The following is a 22647-nucleotide window of genomic DNA, read 5'->3' on the forward strand; positions in this document are numbered from 1 at the left end:
CTGGTTCTGGGAGTCCAGGCAATCTTCTGCGCGTGTCCAGGAGCTAGCTGTCCCCACTCTGACAGCAAAGCTGTGCACAAGGCTGCTGTAGTGGGATCCAGACAGCATACCTGGAATACCCTGCTGAAAGCTGCCAGGCAGTTTATGAGGCTTGGTCCTGCTGCCGACTGCTCAGCCTTGCACGGCTTGGCACTGCCACGGGACACTGAGCCAGAACCCACCAGTGGTCTGCCCTGCTCCGCAGATCACACACCTGCAGGCAGGCTGGAGATGCTCCACAGGGACAGAGCATCCTACAGGCCTGTGCTGTCCCCTCCAACCTGGGGATGCTGCTGCTGAAGAAAAGTCTGCTGTGTGGAGGGGATGGCCAGGCTGGGCCCGACCCCACCTGCAGCAGGACCAGCTCCCGCCGCAGCCCCACGGGCAGAGCCAAATGTTCCAGCTCCACAAGGGGACAGCCGCTGGGGCTCTCCAGCATCTTTTTAATGGTTTTGCCTTTTTTTTTTTTTTTCCCCAAGATCAGTTGTATGCTTGCTTTCTTCCTACTGTGGCAGGAATATGTACTTGAATTCTGGTTTTAGATTTTGGATTTTTGGAGGGGTTGGTTTTAGTTATATCCTCTTTGGATTACTCATATCTAACACATAGCACAGGTATGGCATTGTTTGCCAGATGTTATGCATATGGCAATTGTAGTGTCACTCTCTGATGCACTATTTTTTCCTCAAAGCAATGAAGAAAAACCCCACATTCACAGACTATTACCAATACTATTTTTTTTTTCACTTGCCTATCAAAACCTCACTCTCCCATAAGACAGTGAGGGAACATATTTTTACCTAAATGTGATTCTACAGAAATTTGTTTTAATTTGAGGTGTCAGTGGTGGTCTTCTTGCATTGAAATTAGATGCCTTATGTTATTAAAAGCTACAGGACTGAGAAGAATGAACTAGCTGTGATTTTGGAAAAAACAGAAACATCTAAGAACAGGACAACTGAGATGGAACACAGTTTCTAAACTTTGTGCACATTGTTTACCATTACAGAAGTAGAAGGTGTCCTTACAGGCCACCAACTGAAAAATATAAACCCAACATCATTAAGTATATCATTTCCTGATTTCTAAATTACTAAAGGAATTAAAACTACCATCCTTGAGTAGTACAGTGCTAAGCTCATGAGTTAGATGTTTGCTTGAAGTATTGTGAATGCACAGGCAAATTAGTCATTTTGGTAAGCAGCAGTTCATGTTGACTCTCAGTCTCTTGGTAAAACTGAAGCAAACCTATGATTTTGTTCTTATTTTATTTAGGAAAAAAGAGTATTAGTTAAAAGTGTTGAAGCCTTTTTCCTGCTGAAAGAGATGAACAGATCTACACCAGTTTTCCCAGTTGACAAGATCTGCCACAAAACGCTCCCTGATATTGTGCTCATAATTCTGTTATACAGGTCCCACTCCAGCATGGACCAGAAAGAGGGTCTGAATCAAGCCTGCATTTAAAACCATGTATTTGTTGAACTGATCTGGGTTTAGGGGATTAATTTATGACCCTATTCTAAGGAATAATTTAATTTCCTCTATGTTAAAAAAAAAATACTTTAAGATAAATTCACTGCAAGCAATATTCAAATATTCATAATTGTTATTAACTATACATTTTTAGTGTTTTCCATTATGCCTTTCATAGTTCAAATTTCTACTGATGCGTCTCCAATATTATTTTTGTAATTTCAGCATTTTTACAATGGTAGAACTTATTTCCATGCAAATAATGAACTTGCACCATAACATATTTTTTAATTAATAAGCTTCAGTGCCAGAGAATATGAGTTTAGAAAAATTTAACCCAGTGGCAGTTCTGAATTTCAGGTTTTTATTTCTGCTTTTTAGGGGCTTTTTGAATTTTGACTTTAGGAAGAAGCATTTCTTGGAAAGGGAAAATGTAACATCCTCACATTTAGTGCAGTATACTGTAAATAATAAAACAACGTACCACAGTACCCTGGAGTTCCACAAACTGTCTTCATGGTCACCTGATCTTCCACAATCTTGGAAAGTCCAAAGTCAGCTGTTAAGATTGTACAGGAATATTAATGTTCTTACTTCCTTGTAAAATCACTTTTTTTTTTACTTTCTATATGTAATTAACAGAACATTTATGCTTTAAATGAACTGTCATTTCCAAACATGAGGATCAATTTAAAGAATCTACCCAGACTGCAATCCAGTACCAAAATTTGTCTGTACAAATGAGTATTCCTGGCTCTTGCTTGACAGAAATGTAGCTTGTATTTTATCCTGAAGACTGCACAAAGTCAATATAATGGGATGCCTAAGGGCATACAAGTAGTGATCCAGAAATGCATTTTAGGTGTATATTCAGCTTTCACTCTGTGAGTAATTCAGTAAAATTAACAGAACAATTTTGGGGTAAAAAATTGGGCATCAGTGATTTCTTGGATAAGGATCAGCGAACGCAGCCCCTGCAAGAAAAAATCCCAGCAGTATTTTGATAGAGGGCTTCCCGGGGTATGGAGGTTGTGCCAGAAGAATTACTGATCATCCTTTTTGCAGTGTTTCCACCCTGAATTACTACTCAGACAGCAAGAGACTTCATGACGTTACACGTTGTACTTGCATGACTCATTTTTTTAGAAGACATGAAAACTGAAGTATTCACAACTCTTTTAGTTTTCACTGAGAATAAACTGAGCTCCTTCAAATTTCAATTTAGGTGATGACAATCTGGCCTTACAAAAGCAAAATAAAAGTATTTTTGTTTTGTTACAGTGAATATAAAAGGGAATGTTTTGACTCAAGAGCAGGATAAAAATAGTTCATTTTTTATTCTAGAAATGCATGGTTAGGGTTCACTTGTCCCTAAATGGTTATCAATCATGCATTATTATTTATCTAAACCGAAATACACTTTACTATTATAAACACTGTAACTCATTGTAAATCAGATTTCAATTTAAATAAGGCAATAATCTTACCCAGAACATAAAGAATCACAGCATTTAGGAAAATGCTTCAGAAGTCCCTACACCTCACTGACCATCAAACCAAGGCCACTGGGTGCTGCACTAAACTACCACGTTAGAGCTGTTTAGACCCCTTCCAGGAAAGATAAGAACTAGGATAAAACGTAAAGTAAGATACCATCATCCTGAGATGCAAGATTTTCCTTGAAATTTATATTAAATTGCTTGAGACTAGTTCATGGAAATCTGGCTCCTGAAACCCATGATGAACAGTGATCTGATGAACATGGCAACATTCAATCCTTGTATGCTCCTATGCCCCCACGCTCCATGGTAAGGGAGCATGAGGTGGTACTTCCAAACTGGTTACATACAGCTCAGGAGAATGGCACAGAGCTCCTCTTTGCTCAAGCAAAAACTGGGCATACCCAGCATTTTTGGAGGTCATGCCCTTTGCAAGTGGCCATCATTCCTAACAGAACTGGCATAATATATTACTGTTCAGGAGAGCCTGGTCTCACCTTCTCCCTCCTCAACCCCCCCGTGGTGCTGATCGTGCTTCAGATAGGTTCCCTATGTTCTTTGCGAAGATCACTTCTTCTTATCCTCAAATCTGCCTTCAAAACAGAAGTCAGCCTTGCTCAGTTTGCCTTGTACTGCTTATCTGCACATTTGTACTTTCATGCCAACGTATCTTTCTTCTTAAAATACCAGTTTAATAAAAAGAAGGGGCACAGCAGTGGTGCACACAGCTGTACACTGATCTCATGATCTTTGTCGTTCCTCCTGAGTGCTTTATTGTCTGCCACGTTCTGTGCAATTTTGTCTATAAATTCTCTAAGCAAGCATCTAGTTTTGTATTGTTTTTAGAAACACCATGCACAGCTGTGCTGCTGAAGAAGTAACATGCTGTTCATTTGAGTATAAGCATTAGTTTCAAATAAAGTGGTGGTGAGACATATTACACTGTAAACATCAGTTAGCACATATTACTGATACAAAGGAATTAGGGAAGCAGACATTTAATGCTGCTTACCAATTTTTAGTGGTGCATCTGGTGCTGGCGTTGCATAGAGTAGATTTTCTGGCTTCAAGTCACGATGCACAATCCCATTTGCATGCAGGTACTAGAACAAGAGAAAGTCAAAACATTTAAGCAAGAATTAGATGTTATGGTCAAGCATGAGTTAACACCTTCCTCATAATCTATAGCAGCAGAATAATAATCTGCTATGAGTGAGATACACATTCACTAAACTAATTTTCAGCAACACTTTTTCTGCAAAACTGCTCAGCCCAGGATCCTTGGATGCATATTGTAATCTGAACAGGAAACTACGATCTGGGAAGACAAAGATAGCATCACATCCATTTGAGAAGAAAAACATCTCAGAAAGTATTAGTGACTTTTTAAATACAGTGGTAGCTTCTAGGAAGTAATCTAATAGATGTTGAGATATCAAAGTCTGGCTCAGGGGAAAGAAGTTTCTGCACATTATAACATCCAGAGAGATAAGAAAATGGTCATACAACTATTAAACTATTAAATAGACACCTTTGAGTAGTAAGATGTAATAAGTGTTCTGGGCCAACTATAAAATCCCTGTAGCAGACTTCTCAAGGGTTTTAAAACTGCCCAATTGCAGAGTCTCAAAAATCGATCTGTGTCGCCGAAGCACATGCAGTATATGTGAATTCACCCACCACTGAATTCCTTTAAAGATGTTATTCCTGCCTTGCACTAATGGAAAGAAGAATTTCTGGAATATATGGCTGCCTCTTACACTGCTACAGACAGACAGAGAAAAAATATATAGAATCATAGAATAGTTTGGGTTGGAAGGGACCTTTAAAGGTTGTCTAGTCCAACCACTCTACAATGAGCAGGGACATCTTCAACTACATCAGGCTGCTCAAAGCTCCATCCAACCTGACCTTGAATTTTTCCAGGGATGGGGCATCTACCACCTCTCTGGGCAACCTGTTCTAGGGTTTCACCACCCTCACTGTGAAAAATTTCCTTCTTATCTCTAAATATAAGCTCTTTTAGTTTAAAACCATCAATCCTTTTCCTATTGCAACAGGCCCTGCTAAAAAAGTCTGTCCCCATCTTTCTTAAAAGCCCGCTTTAAGTCCTGAAAGGCCACAATACGGTCTCCCCGGAGCCTTATCTTCTCCAGGCTGAACAACCCCACTCTCTCAGCCTGTCCTCACAGGAGAGGTGCTCCAGCCCTCTGACCATTTTCGTGGCGCTCCTCTGGACCTGCTCCAACACCTCCGTGCTTTTCCTGTGCTGAGATTCCAAAGTATGTAAGATACTGATAGACAAAAAAGGATAAACTAGTGAAACAAATTCTGGTTTTGTTGTTGATAAAACATTCAGCAGAAACATCTGAAGCTCTAGAAGAAAGATGCTTAAGGGGAGAATCATATTATCTTATTTGAACATCTTCTGGTCTACATTTTAGTAGCATCTCTCTCAGCTGTGCTTTCGGTATTAAACAAACCAGTATGCACTGTTACGCAGCAAATGACAAACGGTTGAACATTCATCTAGAAAGCACAATTACAGTGTGCACCTGAGTTAGCATCCGAGATGAATTCTTGACTGTGTATCTCATTGGAATTTTAGTTTGTACAAGTTGCCAGTGATTAAATATCATTAAGAAAGGATACACTGCTCTTTCCTTGGGTTTTGTTTTAGTGACACTGAGTGCTTTTTAACCGTGTGTTTCTCACAGTGCGATAAATGTTTGTTGACTTTCTCTAAAATCTTTAAGTCACAGTATTTGTCATGACGTGGCTCATGGAGATTAGCCAAGGACTCTCATCTACTTTACTTCACAGTGAAATCTAAGTGCTTGTGCCAGCTGTTTCCTACAACACGACAGCTAATCAGTTATCCAAGGTAAAAGCAGGCAATAATATATGGAAACTGATGGACTGCACGCTGCTACATCATTTAATCTGATCACATCTGCGTGGCTGCACACAATTATGTCCACCCTGGATAAAAATGTATCTTTGTCTGCCAATGAAGACATAACTATAGCTAAGATGCTCCCACAGCATAGCACTGGTGTGGGACTGGTGTGTTTGACATCCAGAGCTAACAGTGGCACACAGGGAGTGCACCAAATGCAATCAAGTTGGAGTGGACAGAAAGAGATGTCTGAACTGATCTGTGTTCATGCGCTGCAAATCGGTTTAGCTGACTCTACAGGAGTGAGAAGGATCAGACATTTCCCCATCATTCAATGGAAAGCAGACACTTCCCATTCATTCATACAAAAGACCTTTGACCAAAGTTGTGCAAAGAAATGTTCCAATCAAGTCTGCAGTCTTTTAGCGGCTCCTTTTATACACATGCCCATAATCTTAAAAACATTTTATGGTGCGAGGCTGAAATCACTGAAATTTTCTTCTCTTCCCAGAATCACATTTTTGTGGGAGGGAAATTTGGGAAATACTTTGGGAGAAGCTGTTCAACTTTTCCTCCCTTTTAAGTCGTAAAGTGAGACTGGCTCGCAGGGCTGCTTCTCAAGACATAGCAAGAACCATAACCAATGACATCTGCTAACCGCAATTGCGCCTCAAGACTGACTAACGTTTTAACAGATTTGTATTAAACTTGCAGCCTTAACTCTTTTTATTACATACTCATAAGACCCCTTGTAGGAAAATTTCCCTTCTCTACTCAGCCCAACATTTGCAGAAAATTTGCAGGACAGGGGAGCCCAACAAATGTGAATCGCCTCAATAACCTGCCCCACATCTTTCAAAGACTGCCACTGCAATAGTCTGAGCTCTCTCTCTCATCCCCTCCTCACAACTCCCGCAGCTACTCCTGCCTTCTCCACCACACCTCCCCTTATTTCCCCAGCATCCTAGCCCAGAATTTCTGCCCATCCGTAATACCTCCTCTGACCTCTCCCTGCAGTCCATGTAGATCCTATCATGGTTGCTATAATCCCTAATCTCAGTCCCTGCTGCTCTGTCCTCTCCCTCCCACTGTTTCGCTTGCTTGACTTCATATTTTGGCACAAGATGATACCTGTGGTGCTTGGACAAGCCATGCATGCGGCTGGGGCTGCCTCAAGCTGCGAAGTCATGGGTTTAACAGACCTGTTGGCATCTCTTATCTTTGAGACCTAGCCTCCTGTCAAATTTTGTTGAGGTTGGCCAATAGGGTCAATAGTCTGGTTGTGAAGTAACAGACAAAAGGGAAAAACAGACAAAAAAACCACCCCAGTGTTTTCACTGTTACGGAAATCCCATTCTTCAACCAGACAAAAGTACCAGCTAGCCTCATGGATCCCCAGCCCTCTGAAGGCAGAGACCGCTGGCTGAACTTCTATAAAAGGTACCTGCCTCCAAACAGCCTTGTTACTAAAGGTCTCCAGCACATGCAGTGACCTCCTGTCCTCCAGCCTGAGCCACCTGTCATTCACTGAGCATGTCTCCTGCTCCACAACCCACTACGAATGGGACCTTCCAAGACTGTCCATTTTCAGCATTGCTCCCTTACTTGATAAATACCCTGGGAATTGTCTGAAAATTTTCACCAGTCCCAACAGCTCTGCTCCCCGTGTAGCGTGGGTATTGAAGTCTACTCGGTTTACATTGTCTTGTATATACGTGAACAATATTCTGATTTAAACTATCTTGATTTAGAAATGGATTTAGTTAAATTAGCATAATCCACTTTGTATAACACTTATTTCAATTTATATATGGTCTATTTTGATTGCTCTTCTCTTTATTTCTCACATATTCATTTTAATAAGTGTCACGTTTCTTTGCAGGCAGTGCCTCTGCAGCACAAGTTCAAAGACTCTCCGAATTTGGAGTACAGCTTTGGGGATTGCATACTCTCATTGTAAAACAGATAGCCTGTGCTCTACTATTTATATGCTACATCTCTTAATGACTAACTGATGTGATTAGTGAGGAGATCGAGGCCCAGATATCAAGCCAGAGCAAGCATACTGACTCACTTTACGATCTAGACATTGCTGAATTACATCACTTTCTCCAATCTGAATTCTACGGATGGATTTTAGATGCACAGTGCTGTACAACAGTTTAACATAGCATGCACGTAAAATGTGATCATGACATGACTCTCTTATAGTGGCTAAAATGTCCTGTTGTCACTTTCTTCTGATTTTCAGTAGACAACGCCAACCACTAAAAGAAAATAAAGGCATCGCAGTTCTCTGATTGCAGCTTTGCTAATTTGTGTTAGCAAAGTAAGGTGGATATAGAAAATTTATATTTACATCAAAGTTCTGTATTTCCATGGCAACATTACATGGATATATTTAGCTCTAGTTATGTCCTGTAACATCTATGCACTAAAATGTAAGATTTACTTGTAGAGTAACAGCACTTTGTCTGGCCTGATGAGATGTAGATGGAATAGAGGCCTCCACACGACGTCACAGCAAGGCCTGTGGAAGATCTTGTGGAAAAAGCCTCCATGCACGACAGTTCCATCTGAGCAGTTGGCCAATGGCACAGAGAAGAGAAATTATGCTTTCTCATGTACCTTCTCCTCTGATTATTATTTTTTTTTGAATGCCATATCAAGGCAGATGCTATAAATAGGGACAGTACTGATTTTAAGGAACATATGGCTGTTCCATTTAGCAAAAGAGAATGAACAAGAAAAAGCAAAATGGAAACACTAGAGACTCTGAGCACTCTGTATTAAATGAGTGAATTTAAATGCAAAGGAAATAAAATAAATAGTGAAAAAATACATTTGTGCATCCTATGATCACGCTTCTTTTTCAACTTCTTTGGTCAATGAGATATAAGTAGGCCAGGCTGGAGAATTGGCTGTGCTTCAGGCACACAGTGGGGTACAGCCTTATTAGTGTAGATACCGCAGATAATCTGGGAGAAATGTATTCTAGCAAAATTGAGTATGCTAGTCTTACAACTCTTCGATAAATGTTGAGGACAGACTCAGCATGACACTGAGGTGGGAATAATATACAGGCTCTTTTCTGAAAGACTTACCAGTTAAAATAAAGGCAGCCTTCATCTTAGCCTTTATTCCCATGGTACACAACAGCAACTCATGAGTGAACAATTGCTATGACTCTCATTGTGACTACAGCAGCAAAATTTTTTTTCCTTTTTTTTTTAAGCTTCTTTCTAATTGCTGTGTGAGAGTTCCTTTTGCTCTTTGTTTATTCTTTAATAATTCAGGTTCCTAACTTGAAAGTTTTTATGACAAAAGAAAAAATGAGTAGTGCTTAAAACTCTGGCCTTTTTCCTTAATTTTATTTATGGTACCTATTACACAGAACTGTAGAAAAGTAGGGCTGAAATGCACCTGAATCATCTCCTCCTTTCTGTGCTCCTTGGCAGCATCAAATACATCTACAATAGTTAGTCCAATTTATGCTTAAAGACGTCTGATACTAGAGAGTCCACGATTTCTCAAAGCAAGTGATTACAGGGCTGTGCTGTCTTGACTGTTAGAAAGTATTTCTCTGTGACTTACCAGAATCTTGCCAGAGGCAGATGAAGCCCATTACTTTGTTTCTTATGTACCGTAGAGGCAGAAAGCAGATTATTTTTTGCCAAAACCTTTTAAGTACTTGTTACCACATACACAATCATTCTTCTCTCTAAGGCTAAAGGACTTTAGTTTGCTCAGTCTTTTCTTACAGACCATCTTTGCTAGACCCGTGACCTTTCATGTTGCTCTCCTCCAGGCTGTATCAACTGGCATCAATATGCTGAAAATGCAGAAATGTATTCCAGTTGTGGCCTGAAAAATTTTACAGGGTGTACTCATAAATCTATTTTCTTTTTTTTTTTTTGCAACATAGCCCACTCCTGTCTGCCATTTGATTCAGTGTAACCTTCAGGTCCTTTCTGGTTTGTTCCCACTCCCACGTTTTCACTGTTGACTATTCAAGCTGATGTACAATTTTGTCCTTGACAGTACAGAAAGGACATTGAATTTTACCAAAGATATTTTATTTCTAATCCTACTCTCCAACATACTTGTAGTTTTTCCCATGCTTTGCAGGCTTTTTTTGTGGTCCAATATTTTCATAAGTGTACCCTCTATTTAATCATCCCAGTTTGCCAACACAAACACTAAAAAAGCGGACCAGAGAAGATTTTTTCCTGAACCTCCACTCTCGATCTTTAGATACACTGATAGACATTCTCTTGGAACTGACAACCAGTCTCCATCCAGCTTAAAATCACGTAATTGTGACCACATTCCCCTACTTTATTGCAAGCTTGTCAGTTGAGACAAGTCCCAGAAGCTTTACTCATGTCAAGTATGTATGATACCTTCTGTTCCTCTGCTCCTAACAGTGACTCTTACCCTGCTTGAGAAAGAGTCACACTGATTTGGCCTGACTTAATCTTGACCAAAACTTGCCTCGTGTGTGACCTTCCTGCTTTGTTATCTCCCAGGTGCCTCATATTCTTTTGCTTCATTATTTACTGCATATATTTTCTGGGGAGTTGACTTAAGGCAGTTGCTCTATAATTCCTCCCTTCTTCCTCTTGAAGTGAGTACTACATACATTTGCTTCTCTGCCCAGCCTCCATCAGAAGTGAGTGCTACCTGTTAAATCTGTTTCAGACTTAAAAAGCTTGCTCTTTAAAGACTGTACTATGAAGGTCACTGGGTACAATCAATTAAAAAAGATCTAAATGATTTGAGTACTCTCTGACTTAGTCTTTTCTTGTTCTAGATTTACATTTTACTGCTCAGTCATGCTGTTAATTGTGCTAGGCATCTAGTTCCAGCTGAACTTTTAATGAAAATTAGTGAAAAAAAAAAGAAGACAAAACCACTGCTGCCTTCTCCTCGGCATCTTTCAATTGGTCTCCTTCATCTGGGTTGCTTCTTATGAGGATGATTGATTTTTCTACCCTTCTTATCACATGCTAGATGCATCTCATTTTCTGCCCTGGCCTTTCTGACTTTGCCTTCAAACTCCTGCTATTTTTCCAACTCGGGCTTAAACAACCTGACCTGTTTTCTGCTTTCCGTGTACTTCGTGCCTGTGTTTAACTCCAGGATGTGCTGACCCTGAGCACCAACCTTCGTTCAAGCAGACTGATGAGAAACCAGGTGACCCCTCACCACAGCGCTGTGCTCCCAGGGTCCTGCCCTTTCTCTGGCAGGCACAGGGCCACTACTGGCAGCATTGCAAGTTTCCTTCCGTCAGCAAGTATGGGAAAAGTCCTAAAATACTTCTGTTTCCACTTGTAAGAGTGATTATGAGCTGCACAGCCTTTGGGTTTCATAATGTCTCCTCATTAACCAGAGTACTTTGATGTCAACTGGATGCCAACTCTGGACATGATCTCACGTGTTGCAATGAGCAGAGGCCGTAAAGCAGACACAGCTCTGGTAGCAGAGAGTGTCCTCATGATTACTGTTGTGCATATGCCCTAACTCCTTTGTGAACCTGTCCCGTTCACTGCCCTTAGTCTGGCTTACAGACCCTCCTGCCACGTATGGACCCAGCTCCTTGGTAAAGTTGCGTAAGACAATAGAAGAGATGGTTAAGGGAGCTCCACCTGCACCTCTTGTTCGTGGCCTGCTCAAAGCTGCCCTCCCAGGCAGTGCTGCTTTGTCGGGCAGCGCACAATACCTCTCAGGTTAGCGCTGAACAGCCACAGTCATGGAAACCCTCTGGATCAAGGACCCAGTGCCTCTTTTTCTCCTCAGACAAGATGACGGTTTTCCGTGTGCATTGGTTTACTCGTGGGGAGAAACTCGTGGTCTGATGTGGCTGGGGCAGTGGGTTTATTATATGAATTTCTGTGCAGGATGCCTATAATAGGACTGCCACATTAATGAATACCAGATTCATTCATGTTTTCAAAAGGCAAATTTCTGCTGGTTTTATTACTCTGCAGAATATATTTAGGATGTGCCGTTGAATTTATTACAAAGCCAAGCCTGTAGGGTCCTGAAGGGAGAACCAAAGCCATACGTTCCAATTCAGTAGTGGACATCTTCATCTATAAATGCAGCCACTACATCCTTAAGAAGCTGAAAAGAACATGTTTTTTTTTTTTTCTCCCTTTTCAGGAACATCTAGACTTGTAATTAAGATCTTTCTGTAGCCCTCACAAAAGCCCTTACAAAACTTTGTCATTGCACAATGAAAGCTACTGCACAGTAATTTAATTTGATTACAGCTATATACTGTTTGATAGAGATGTGGTTAATTGACAAAGTTTCTGAAGCAGTTAAGAGAAAGTTTAAATAAAATTTTAATAATCTGACAGGACAAAGAAAAAAAAATACATTCCTGTTTTCTATTCCTAGGAAGGTAAGTGAACTCACTTGGTGTATGCAGAATGGCAAAGCCAGTCTCCACGTAATTTGTGTCTAAAATAACCACTCAGCACAGATCTTACAGAGTATGGAGAAACAAATATGCATCATTCAAAACATACGCTTAGTCATACACTCCACATAGACTTTGGAAAACAAGACATAAGCAGCTTGGGGGAATCAAGAGAAATCTAAAATTTCATAGTTAGTGAGCACCTATCCCCTGTTATAATCTTATGCATGTATCAGCTGATTCATAATTCACACTGCACAAAAATTACAGATTGATATGAGGATATGACATGTGACCTGGAGCTACTGTAGTCTTATACTAAAACAAATGATGCAGTTCCTCTGCACCTCAGGTTCCACGTATTTTAAAACTGTTGTGACATGTAAGCTGCATTTTAGATGTCTGAATGACCAATGCAAAAGGGGAATGGGGATACTTAATAATCTCTTTTTGAAACTGTGCTGTCCCCAGTGAAGTCCATGTAAAATTCCACTACTTCAGCTAATTCAGGCTTTATTTAAAAGCACAGTAATATAGCTACTATGAGTGGCCTGTTTCTATGCTTCCATTTATCTCCCAGGCAGCACATAACTTGGAATGCAGAACAGGACCTGAAATCCTGTATGCTTTGGTTTTGGGAGTTGGATAGTTTGATTTCTGCTGATTATGGAAAAGGGCATTTACCTGAGTTGGTTGCTTATAGGATAAACAATTTATTTAGGGCTAAAATTATTTGTTTTACAAAACAGAAAACAAAATTTGAAATTATTTTGGAAATGCAGGGATTGTTCTGAAGTGTTGCAGAAGCATATCTGAGAATTCTTGCTTAAAGAGCTTTAAAAAAAAGACACTGTCAATGATAGTGTCAGAAGCTGGCTCCCCAGGAATTGACAAGGGTTTTCAGGATATATATGATTTCTTTTCTGGATATATTTCAGCAAGGTTTGGATTTCTGTATTTACATAATAACAAAATGGAGTCTTAAAATGGCACCAAATAATGAAAGCTTCTCCAAACATCTTGCAGAAAGCCTATTGCTTGCACTTGTCTTGCTTTTACTGGTTGCTCTGGGAAATTAAAGTATTCCATATGTTTGCTACTTGATATACTGATTTCCAAATTTTTTCATAAAACTTCAATTAGTTTAGTAGAACTCATTTAACAGAATGTCAGTTTAGTGGAACAAAAAATATCTGCTTTTGTACTTTGTGTAAGCATGCATTAACACAACTAATTTGATTTATGATAACAAATCTGTGTATTATAAAAAGTAGGAAGAAATGCACCAACATAAATGCATAAATCCAAATCTGTTTATTTTCTTTGCTGGTCTACTATATTCAAAGTTATCACAGTATCACAGTATCACAGTATGCTAGGGATTGGAAGGGACCTCAAAAGATCATCTAGTCCAATCCCCCTGTCGGAGCAGGAACACCTAGATGAGGTTGCACAGGAAGGCGTCCAGGCGAGTTTTGAATGTCTCCAGAGAAGGAGACTCCACAACCTCCCTGGGCAGCCTGTTCCAGTGCTCTGTCACCCTCACTGAGAAGAAGTTTCTTCTCAAATTTAAGTGGAACCTCTTGTGTTCCAGCTTGAATCCATTACCCCTTGTCCTATCACTGGTCGCTACTGAGAAGAGCCTGGCTCCATCCTCATGACATTCCCCCTTTATATATTTATAAACGCTAATAAGATCACCCCTCAGTCTCCTCTTCTCCAAACTAAAGAGACCCAGCTCCCTCAGTCTTTCCTCATAAGGGAGATGCTCCACTCCCTTAATCATCTTAGTTGCCCTACGCTGGACTCTCTCCAGCAGCTCTCTGTCCTTCTTGAACTGAGGGGCCCAGAACTGGACACAATATTCCAGATGCGGTCTCACCAGGGCAGAGTAGAGGGGAAGGAGGACCTCTCTCGATCTGCTAACCACCCCCCTTCTAATACAGCCCAGGATGCCATTGGCCTTCTTGGCCACAAGGGCACAGTGCTGGCTTATGGTCATCCTGCTGTCCACCAGGACCCCCAGGTCCCTTTCCTCTACACTGCTCTCTAGCAGGTAGCTCCCCATCCTATACTGGAACCTGGGGTTGTTTCTGCCCAGATGTAGGACCCTACACTTTTCCTTGTTGTATTTCATTAAGTTATTCCCTGCCCAAATCTCCAGCCTGTCCAAGTCTCTCTGGATGGCAGCACAGCCCTCTGGCGTGTCAGCCACTCCTCCTAGCTTAGTGTCATCAGCAAACTTGCTGATAGTACACGCAAATGTTATGAAATATCTCGGAAGAGAAGTTCTAAATTAAGCAATTAGGCTATATAAAGTTTTAACTGTAATCTCCACAATTATTTTCTTTTACACTTGGAAACAGTTTTATCTTCTGAATGTTCCTGCTTTTAGAAGAGCGAAGCAGCCTTAAGGATGACGACACTATACCAGGTGTGATCAAAGCAAATCATGTACAGTCATTTCTGTACAATCTGACATCTGTAGGAGAGGATAACGCACACACCTTCCCACACAAATCCCAAACGAGCGGGCTTTGTGAAGAGAGCTGTTTGCAGTGGCATGAAATTCTCCTCTTAAACTGTAAGTAGGCCACAGCATCAGAGTAGGTAGAAGAGCTTTGCTGTAGTGCCGCTTTCTTACATCCATCCAGAAGAACCGCCCACTTGCAAACTATTTGAATTCAGTGAAGAATCAACACACATTAACTACGTTCCTCATGCAGCCGCTCTGCTTAAACTTTCTTTTTCTGCGTGCCTGGGGTGCAGAAGACAAAGACTTCATTTCTCTTCCTGCAACTGCCCAGACCCCTTGTGCAGGGGAACCTTCCCGCTGCAGTCTCCACGCTGACCAGGCACCCACCACGTCCCTGCCCTCTGTCCAGTTGCGTAATGAAAAGGTGAAGGATATATGCTCTTCCGGGAAAACTCAGTCATTTGTGATGAAATGACATTAGATGCAGGATAATTCCACCAAATTGCAGTGAGCAGAACTTCCTTAGCACGTGTGACTTGACCTGTCAGAGCTGCCAAAGCGCAGTACGCTTTTTTTTCCCCTCCACAAAGAGATGTTGCAAAAAAAAATAACAGGAGAGCCAAAAAAGAAACCACAAACAGCCCCCTCCCTAGAACAAAAGCCAAAACCCAGCAATCCTGCCCTTGGTACCAGCACCCATTTCCTCTGTAGTTTTGCACAACTCACAGAACCTCTCTGCTTCGCTTACTTCACTTGGATTAACTCTTACCATCCTCCAAAGGGTTCTGAGGTTTTATTGTTTGTACAGTGGTCCGAAGACAAAAAGCATTACATGCACATTACATTGCTACCACTTTGTTCTACTTGCTCCCTGTCTTCAGCATTTTTTACTTTATTGACCACAGTCACAATATAAACAAATAGAAAAAAAACCATAATAAGAAAGCATTTTTAATTAGCTTCAAAATATGGAAAATATTTAGAAAGATGCAATTATCTTAAGACCAAGCTAAAAAAAGAACTCAAAAGCTTCATAAATTCACTTTATGTGCCTTTGTAAATTAATGCCACTACAGCACATTTAAAAGGAAGCAAGGAGGAATTTTGCAAAATCAGGCTTCTTCCTTTAAGCCAATGGCATAAATTTGCAGAAGGTATTTTATCAATCTGCCATCCCTGTATAGAATACAACCTTCAGCAACATCACTGTTATTCTAGCAAATCTAAAAAAAGAAATAGATTCTGTATTCTGAGCAGGTTACTGAAAAACAAGTAATGTTTTTGCAAGTCAGTAACATCTTTGGTTTTGCACTAGGAAACTATAAAGATACAAATGAAAAAAACAATCTAGAATACATCTGAAGTTCCCATACCTGGTGCTAGCTCAGGCCCCAGTAACCTCCAGCATCAGACAGCCATTTAGCTGACGGAAAACATTCCTGGTAGTGTTAGGTTTCACTAACCACAGAGATTTGCTAACCATAGCTCTAGTATACCTGTAACGGGGCCTTAATATAATGCCCTAAATAGCCACAGGTGCACATCTGCTCATTCTACATGAACACATTTTAGTTTTCTTGCAATAATTTAAATTTTTGTATTCTAATCAAAGCACTGCATTTCATGGATGTTGATTAATTTTTCTCCCTTTAAGAGGGATATTTTGTAAAATAATGTAACTCTTAAATGGGTGAGTTAGAGTCTATACTACTTGCTTTTGAAGAATTAGGTGATTTTGTTCTGCGTGTAGAGTACAGTAACACTAATAAATTAACCCATGACAAGGAGTGTACAAAGGTGCTAAAACTCAATTGTCTACACTGTTCAAGTCTTTAGAACAGTCCTTGGGTAAATTATCACTGATCGAAAAAACTCCCTGTTAGTCAAGCCAAAGATTATTCCCACCAGGCAATTTGAAACTGGCCACTTGGTTCTGGAGGTTGGCACAATTTAATGGTATGGATAATGGCTGTTGCAAGCCAGTTGGCACTGCTGACAGAGAGTGACCCCAGCTAATTTACTAGCATGCACAGAGATCTCATAATTAAAGTAGTGGGGTGCTAGTAAGACCCAACTGCTGGAATTTTGCATCAAGGGCGCACGCAACCACAGCAAGACACAGAAAGCCTCACATGCGTATTTCAGTAGGATCAGATTTACAATTGTTTCAAAGGTGAGATTTCAGGGTAATAAATCAATGAAGGAGGATGACACTTCTTTTGCCCATCTGTGAAACTCTCTTCCCAAACTATGCATATAAAAAGTCTATAGTTTTTAACTATATGTATCTAATGAATACTTGTATTTCTTCATTCCAATTCCTACTTATGCATAAGTAACACACAGGTGCTGTTTTGGGTTAATTATACTGCTTTCCTTGAATTGTGAAGCTTGGCCTGCATGTAACAGCATCACTTGCTAAGCCTAATATTGACCTTACATTCAAGAAAGGACTGCCTAGACCATATATATATATATTTTTAATAAAAAAAAGGGATTGCCTCTTTTCTTACAGCCTTCTTTCAAAACATAATTCTAAACAGCACAGCCCTCAAGGTCTACACGCACAGAAGTGTTTCCATTTATTCATCCTCTAGAAGTGATGCAAAGGCCCACCTCATGTCTTCCAGGTGTCATAACATTAAACCACTTCCAGGTGGTGTAGCAAACTTGGACTGATCCCAGCCTCACTGCACCATGACACATGCAGTCTCCTATGCTGAAGCGAGGAAGGAAAAAAATGTATTGTTTCTGGCAGCAACAGCATACATCAGGAGCTGTCTCACTCAAGGTGCACCTTGCAGGCTAGAATCTGCATACTATACTACCCTTTCATGCTTTTGCAACACAAAATTTACATTCAAAACCAGCAAAGAAGGGTACTGTAGCTCTACCATGGTCACTCAGTGACCTCTTCATCTGAAAAAAAAAAAAAATCTTCATGAAGAGTTATTTAGGATCCCCAAAAGAGCTAGAGTTCGTAAGATCCATTTCTATTCTAGGTTTCTAAGCCTGAATTTGTCTCCAGGTGACTACATTAAGGATAAACAATTTTGTTATACATGACAAGATATCAGCAATATTTGTGAAGAAATCATATGTTTAAAAAAATTGAAACCATAAAAAGGAGCTATGCTTGCAAGAACATAACTGGAAGGAGTTAAAAAATTCTCACCTACTAGAAAGAGGAGGAGGTCAGGATGATTAGGCTGTGGATGTCTCTATTATGTAGCTGACTGCTTCCTTTGAAAAGCTATCTCAGATTGCATATTAATATAATTATGAGTTTTCTGGAAAGGAATATTACATGGTTTGTGCAGGCTCTTGAGTGCAAAAGAACAATTCACATTCTGCTGGGAAATGAGATGACCTTATCAAGGCACCTGACATTCGCTTTTTGAATGACTGGAATTCTGAGATACCACGTGCCACTGGAGAAATACTGAATTGTAAACCTGAATTTGCTATCAGCTCCTCTGTTTTCAGAGAGATCAGCAACTGATCAAAATGGGATGTTTAATTTCTGTCTAATAAAGAAATCTCCCTGTGGATTTTGTACTCCAGTCCATAACTTTAAGCGACATTGCTGATTCTTAAAACTCACCATATTATTGATGTCTAATGTACAGAAGGTTAGAAATATTCTACTTTACAAGATCCACCAACACCGGAAGACACAGTAAGAGATTTCATTTAGAATTCTATTTGTGTCAGTGAAAAATTTTCAGAATCCTGTTTCCATACATATTTCTCCTAGTTTCTACATGGATCTATCTTCATTTTATTCCAAATTTTGCTATTGTAATGGAGATCTCTGAAAGAACCTACAAAAAATAGGTTTCTGTTTCTCAGTTATTATGCCATACTCTTTCCAGGGTTCAGAAAAAAACCCTGTAAGAATATTTGACTGGAACAAAACTGTTGTGCTAGGTAACATATTCTACCAAAACTCACAGCTATGGAACTGAGAAGAAAACCTTGGTATTTTGACTTTGGACAGATTGTATTCCCAATGCAAATAAGCCAACCTTTTCCAAACTGCAACCCTCAGGGCTATCTCTGCAGGAAAGTGACAATAATATGTGACAAACTTGTACAATACGAGGTCTTTCCACAGTGAGTAGTGACAAAACACATCTATGAACGTGCTGCCACCTGTGGTGTCTGCCTCAGGTTCTGTGGTCAGAAAAGCTGCTGACAGGAAAAGGCCTGGGGTGCAAAACCAGCTCAGGTGTATGTCTTCAAGTAAACAGTAATTTCCAGTTAGGACTTACAGCTAGAAAACCCACCAGCCACACATCACAAACTGCAATGAATCCTACGAAATCAGTGGAAATGTTTCTGTTATCTTCAAAGAAATCACAGTGTATGTGCTAGTTTTGGTTTTTGTACTGCACTACCATCATAATTCAACTATCTCTGTAGCCTTACAGTCAACGCTGTAACTCTCAAAGAGAGTTGAGACCTTCTGTTTTAAAACTGCAGAATTAAATGCAATGACCATCACTCAGTCGCATGTTATCACAGCACTCTGAGGGATGGAGATAGGGCAGAAAGATATTTTTATTTCTGTATTTCAATTTAGGATTGTGGGTTTTATAGAATCATAGAATGGTTTAGGTTGGAAAGAACCTTGAAGATCATCGAGTTCCAACCCCCCTGCCATAGGCTGGGACACGTCCCACTAGACCAGGTTGCCCAAGGCCACATCCAGCCTGGCCTTGAACACCTCCAGGGATGGGGCCTCAACAGCCTCTCTGGGTAACCTGTTCCAGTGCCTTACCACTCTCAAAGTGAAAAACTTCTTCCTAATGTTTAATCTAAACCTGCCCTCTTCCAGTTTAAAGCCATTCCCCCTCGTCCTATCACTACATGCCCGAGTAAAAAGTCCTTCCCCAGCTCTCCTGTAGGCCCCCTTTAGGTACTGGAAGGCTGCAGTAAGATCTCCCTGGAGCCTGCTCTTCTCCAGGCTGAACAGCCCCAACTCTTTCAGCCTCTCCTCATAGAAGAGGTGCTCCAGACCATGGATCACCCTCGTGGCTCTCCTCTGGACACGCTCCAGCAGGTCCATGTCCTTCTTATGTTGGGGACTCCAGAGCTGGACGCAGTACTCCAGGTAGGGTCTCACGAGAGTGGAGTAGAGGGGCAGAATCACCTTCTTTGACCTGCTGGCCACACTTCTGCAGCCCAGGATATGGCTGGCCTTCTGGGCTGCGATCGCACATTGCTGGCTCATGTTGAGCTTCTTATCAATCAGCACCCCCAGGTCCTTCTCCTCAGGGCTGCTCTCCAGCCGTTCCCCGCTGAGCCTGTATTTGTGCTTGGGATTGCCCCGACCCAAATGTAGGACCTTACACTTGGCCTGGTTGAACTTCATGAGGTTGGCTTGGGCCCACCTCTCCAGCCTGTCCAGGTCCCTCTGGATGGCATCCCTCCCCTCCAGCATGTCTACCTCGCCAAAGAGCTTGGTATCATCGGCAAACTTGCTGAGGGTGCACTCGACCCCATTATCCATGCTGCCGACAAAGATGTTGAACAGTACAGGTCCCGGTACCATCCCCTGAGGAACGCCATTCGTCACTGGTCTCCACAGATATTATATTGTGTACAAGAGATGTAAAGATTAGGGACAGGGTTAAATTTACTCCCATACTAAAAAATAGTCACAGCATAATTAGGAATCTGTCTGGTCCACAGTTTGATCTTTATTGATTAGTCTGGCAATCATTTTGAGAAATAAAATGGATTTGCTGTTACAGAGTAACTTCCAGATTGAGGGGATGATGGTATTAAAATCTCGTTTATAAATTAATTCACTCAAAATCTCAGTAAATAAAATTAAAGCATATAATGAGAAACAAGAATGTCAACTGGGATAAAAAACTTTTTATCTCACACCTCTGAATCTAAAATTAAATCAGCATTAAGAGGAACAAGCTATTTTGGCCTCATGCAAGTAAACACCTACATTCCTACTGGTCAGAGAAATAAAACAATCTGATTGAAGAACTATGAAGAGTCTGATTGAAAATTGTGTTGCCTTTTAACACCCCAGCTTTCACCATCTCACTCTTTATAATGCCATCATTTATGGGTGTTTCTAATCACAGAGGCTTCTGGCTTGCTACGACCTGAATTATGAATGTGAAATACAATGAAGAAATATACAATTAAAAATTCAAAGCTTTGCACTGTTTTGTATGGTTTAAATAAGCAAAGGGAGCCCAAGCCCCCTTTAGCCTTTGCAGGTTAGGGTTGAACAGATTTGCTAGACTAAAAAGTGCTAATGGAAGATAAATCAATGTTAATTTTAACATATTTCAGAACACGGTGTACCACTCCTACCTCAGGTGAACCTCTAACCAAAACACAACTGCACTGGCTACAACAGCAGATGTGAAGGTAAACAGTAGTGCTGAAGGAGAAAGCAATTCTCTGACTATGGGCTATTTACAGAGTGTAAAATCCTCATCTTCAGAGGTTTTGATCCCTTAAACTTCATGTAACAATCACAGATACAAATATGTCTGGATTTCAGTATGCTAGATAATATTACTTCAGATCAGTTACTGGTTTGGCTGAAGGTTGAAGTGAAGAAAATGAAGATTAGTAGCAGAAATGCAAAACAGGCAGGGAATTAACCCAAGTGCAAAGCAGATAAAGTACTTCCAGGAGAGATAGGAAAGAACTTGGTGTGGGGAAACCTCTTCTGGAGAACCAGGGATCAATGGGGAGTGGAGAGGCTGCTGTGTGATGAGACGATGTCAAACTTGCCTTGTTCAGCAATGCAAAGTAAAGGTTTGAAGGAGGATTTGACAGCTATAACTACATCACAGTAAGCACCAGGCAGGGTGGAAGGAAAGGGTTTAAGCAAAGGGATTCGTGGCACAAAAAAACAACCAGAAACTAGCTATGCATATCTTTTGGCCCGAAATGAGAAAAAGACTCCTCACTGTGAAAGCCACAAGTATTCAGGGCAACCTTCCAAGAAGTGTGGAGGTCAAATCATGAACTGCTTCTAAGGTGATGCTCAGTACAGTTACAAAGAAGAATACATGATACGGCTCCTGTAAGGGCAGCGACTGCAGCAGGGAGCTAAGGGGATACGTGTTGTCTGAGTTTGTGACCCTGCAGAGAGAAAGTCCTTCACCTTTCTTCAGGAGAGTTTGTGTGACTAGTCAAACCCAGCTAGACCATCTCTCTCAAACCGTTCACCAGGAAAAACCACCCAACTTTCCCATTCAGTCTCAGCGTGTTGGTGCTAGGCAGGTACCTCTGCCCAGTGATGTAGACAGTCAGGTGCCCAGACCCCATCTTGGGACGTTCAGGAGGCAGGGACCTGCTTAAGCCCAGCTACACATCCTCCTTCTCTTCCTCCTCCTCCTCCTCCTCCTTGTAGTGCCTCTGCTCACCTACCCACCACAGCCTGGCCACTGCCTGCTCTGTACCCCATTGATCCCACTGCCCTGGACATTCCCTGGGCACCTAGTGGTGGCTGCAAAGGGACAAGAAGATGGGGAAGGGTTGGGGGCACCAGGGAGTGGGAAACAGTACATAAGGATGGGAAGCTGAGTGTTGCACTCTGGATGTTGACACATTGCTGCAGCTCTGTTATCTACAAAAGGAAATTTGACTTTAAGGTAGAGATTAGGTTGCAGTAGGTTTTCACTGTAAAACATAATTTTCCACCTTAAAGACTTCTTTTATAGTGTATTAGGTACTTTCTTTCTTCCCCTTTTATACTGTAGCTTTTTGAATGCTTTTAATTGCAGTTTCTAGCATCTTCTGTGAGTCAAGCTGCTTAGGAGAAACAGGATTCGATGCATGGGGAATG

At 41.0% G+C, this 22647-nt stretch overlaps 1 protein-coding gene across 1 annotated transcript in view; it reads right to left on the reverse strand.

The window, feature by feature from the left end:
- The window catches only part of CAMK4 (calcium/calmodulin dependent protein kinase IV), a gene marked incomplete at both ends in the record, with an annotated part of 170047 nt that overhangs the window by 13123 nt on the left and 134277 nt on the right, over positions 1–22647 (reverse strand). Inside the window, 2 exons of the mRNA XM_082497511.1 lie at positions 1997–2071; positions 4024–4114. Coding sequence (XP_082353637.1) covers positions 1997–2071; positions 4024–4114 — 166 coding nt within the window. The remainder of the gene's footprint in view (positions 1–1996; positions 2072–4023; positions 4115–22647) is intronic.

Source organism: Vanellus vanellus, assembly GCF_965231255.1.
Source record: "Vanellus vanellus genome assembly, chromosome: Z".
NCBI classification, from domain to species: domain Eukaryota; kingdom Metazoa; phylum Chordata; class Aves; order Charadriiformes; family Charadriidae; genus Vanellus; species Vanellus vanellus.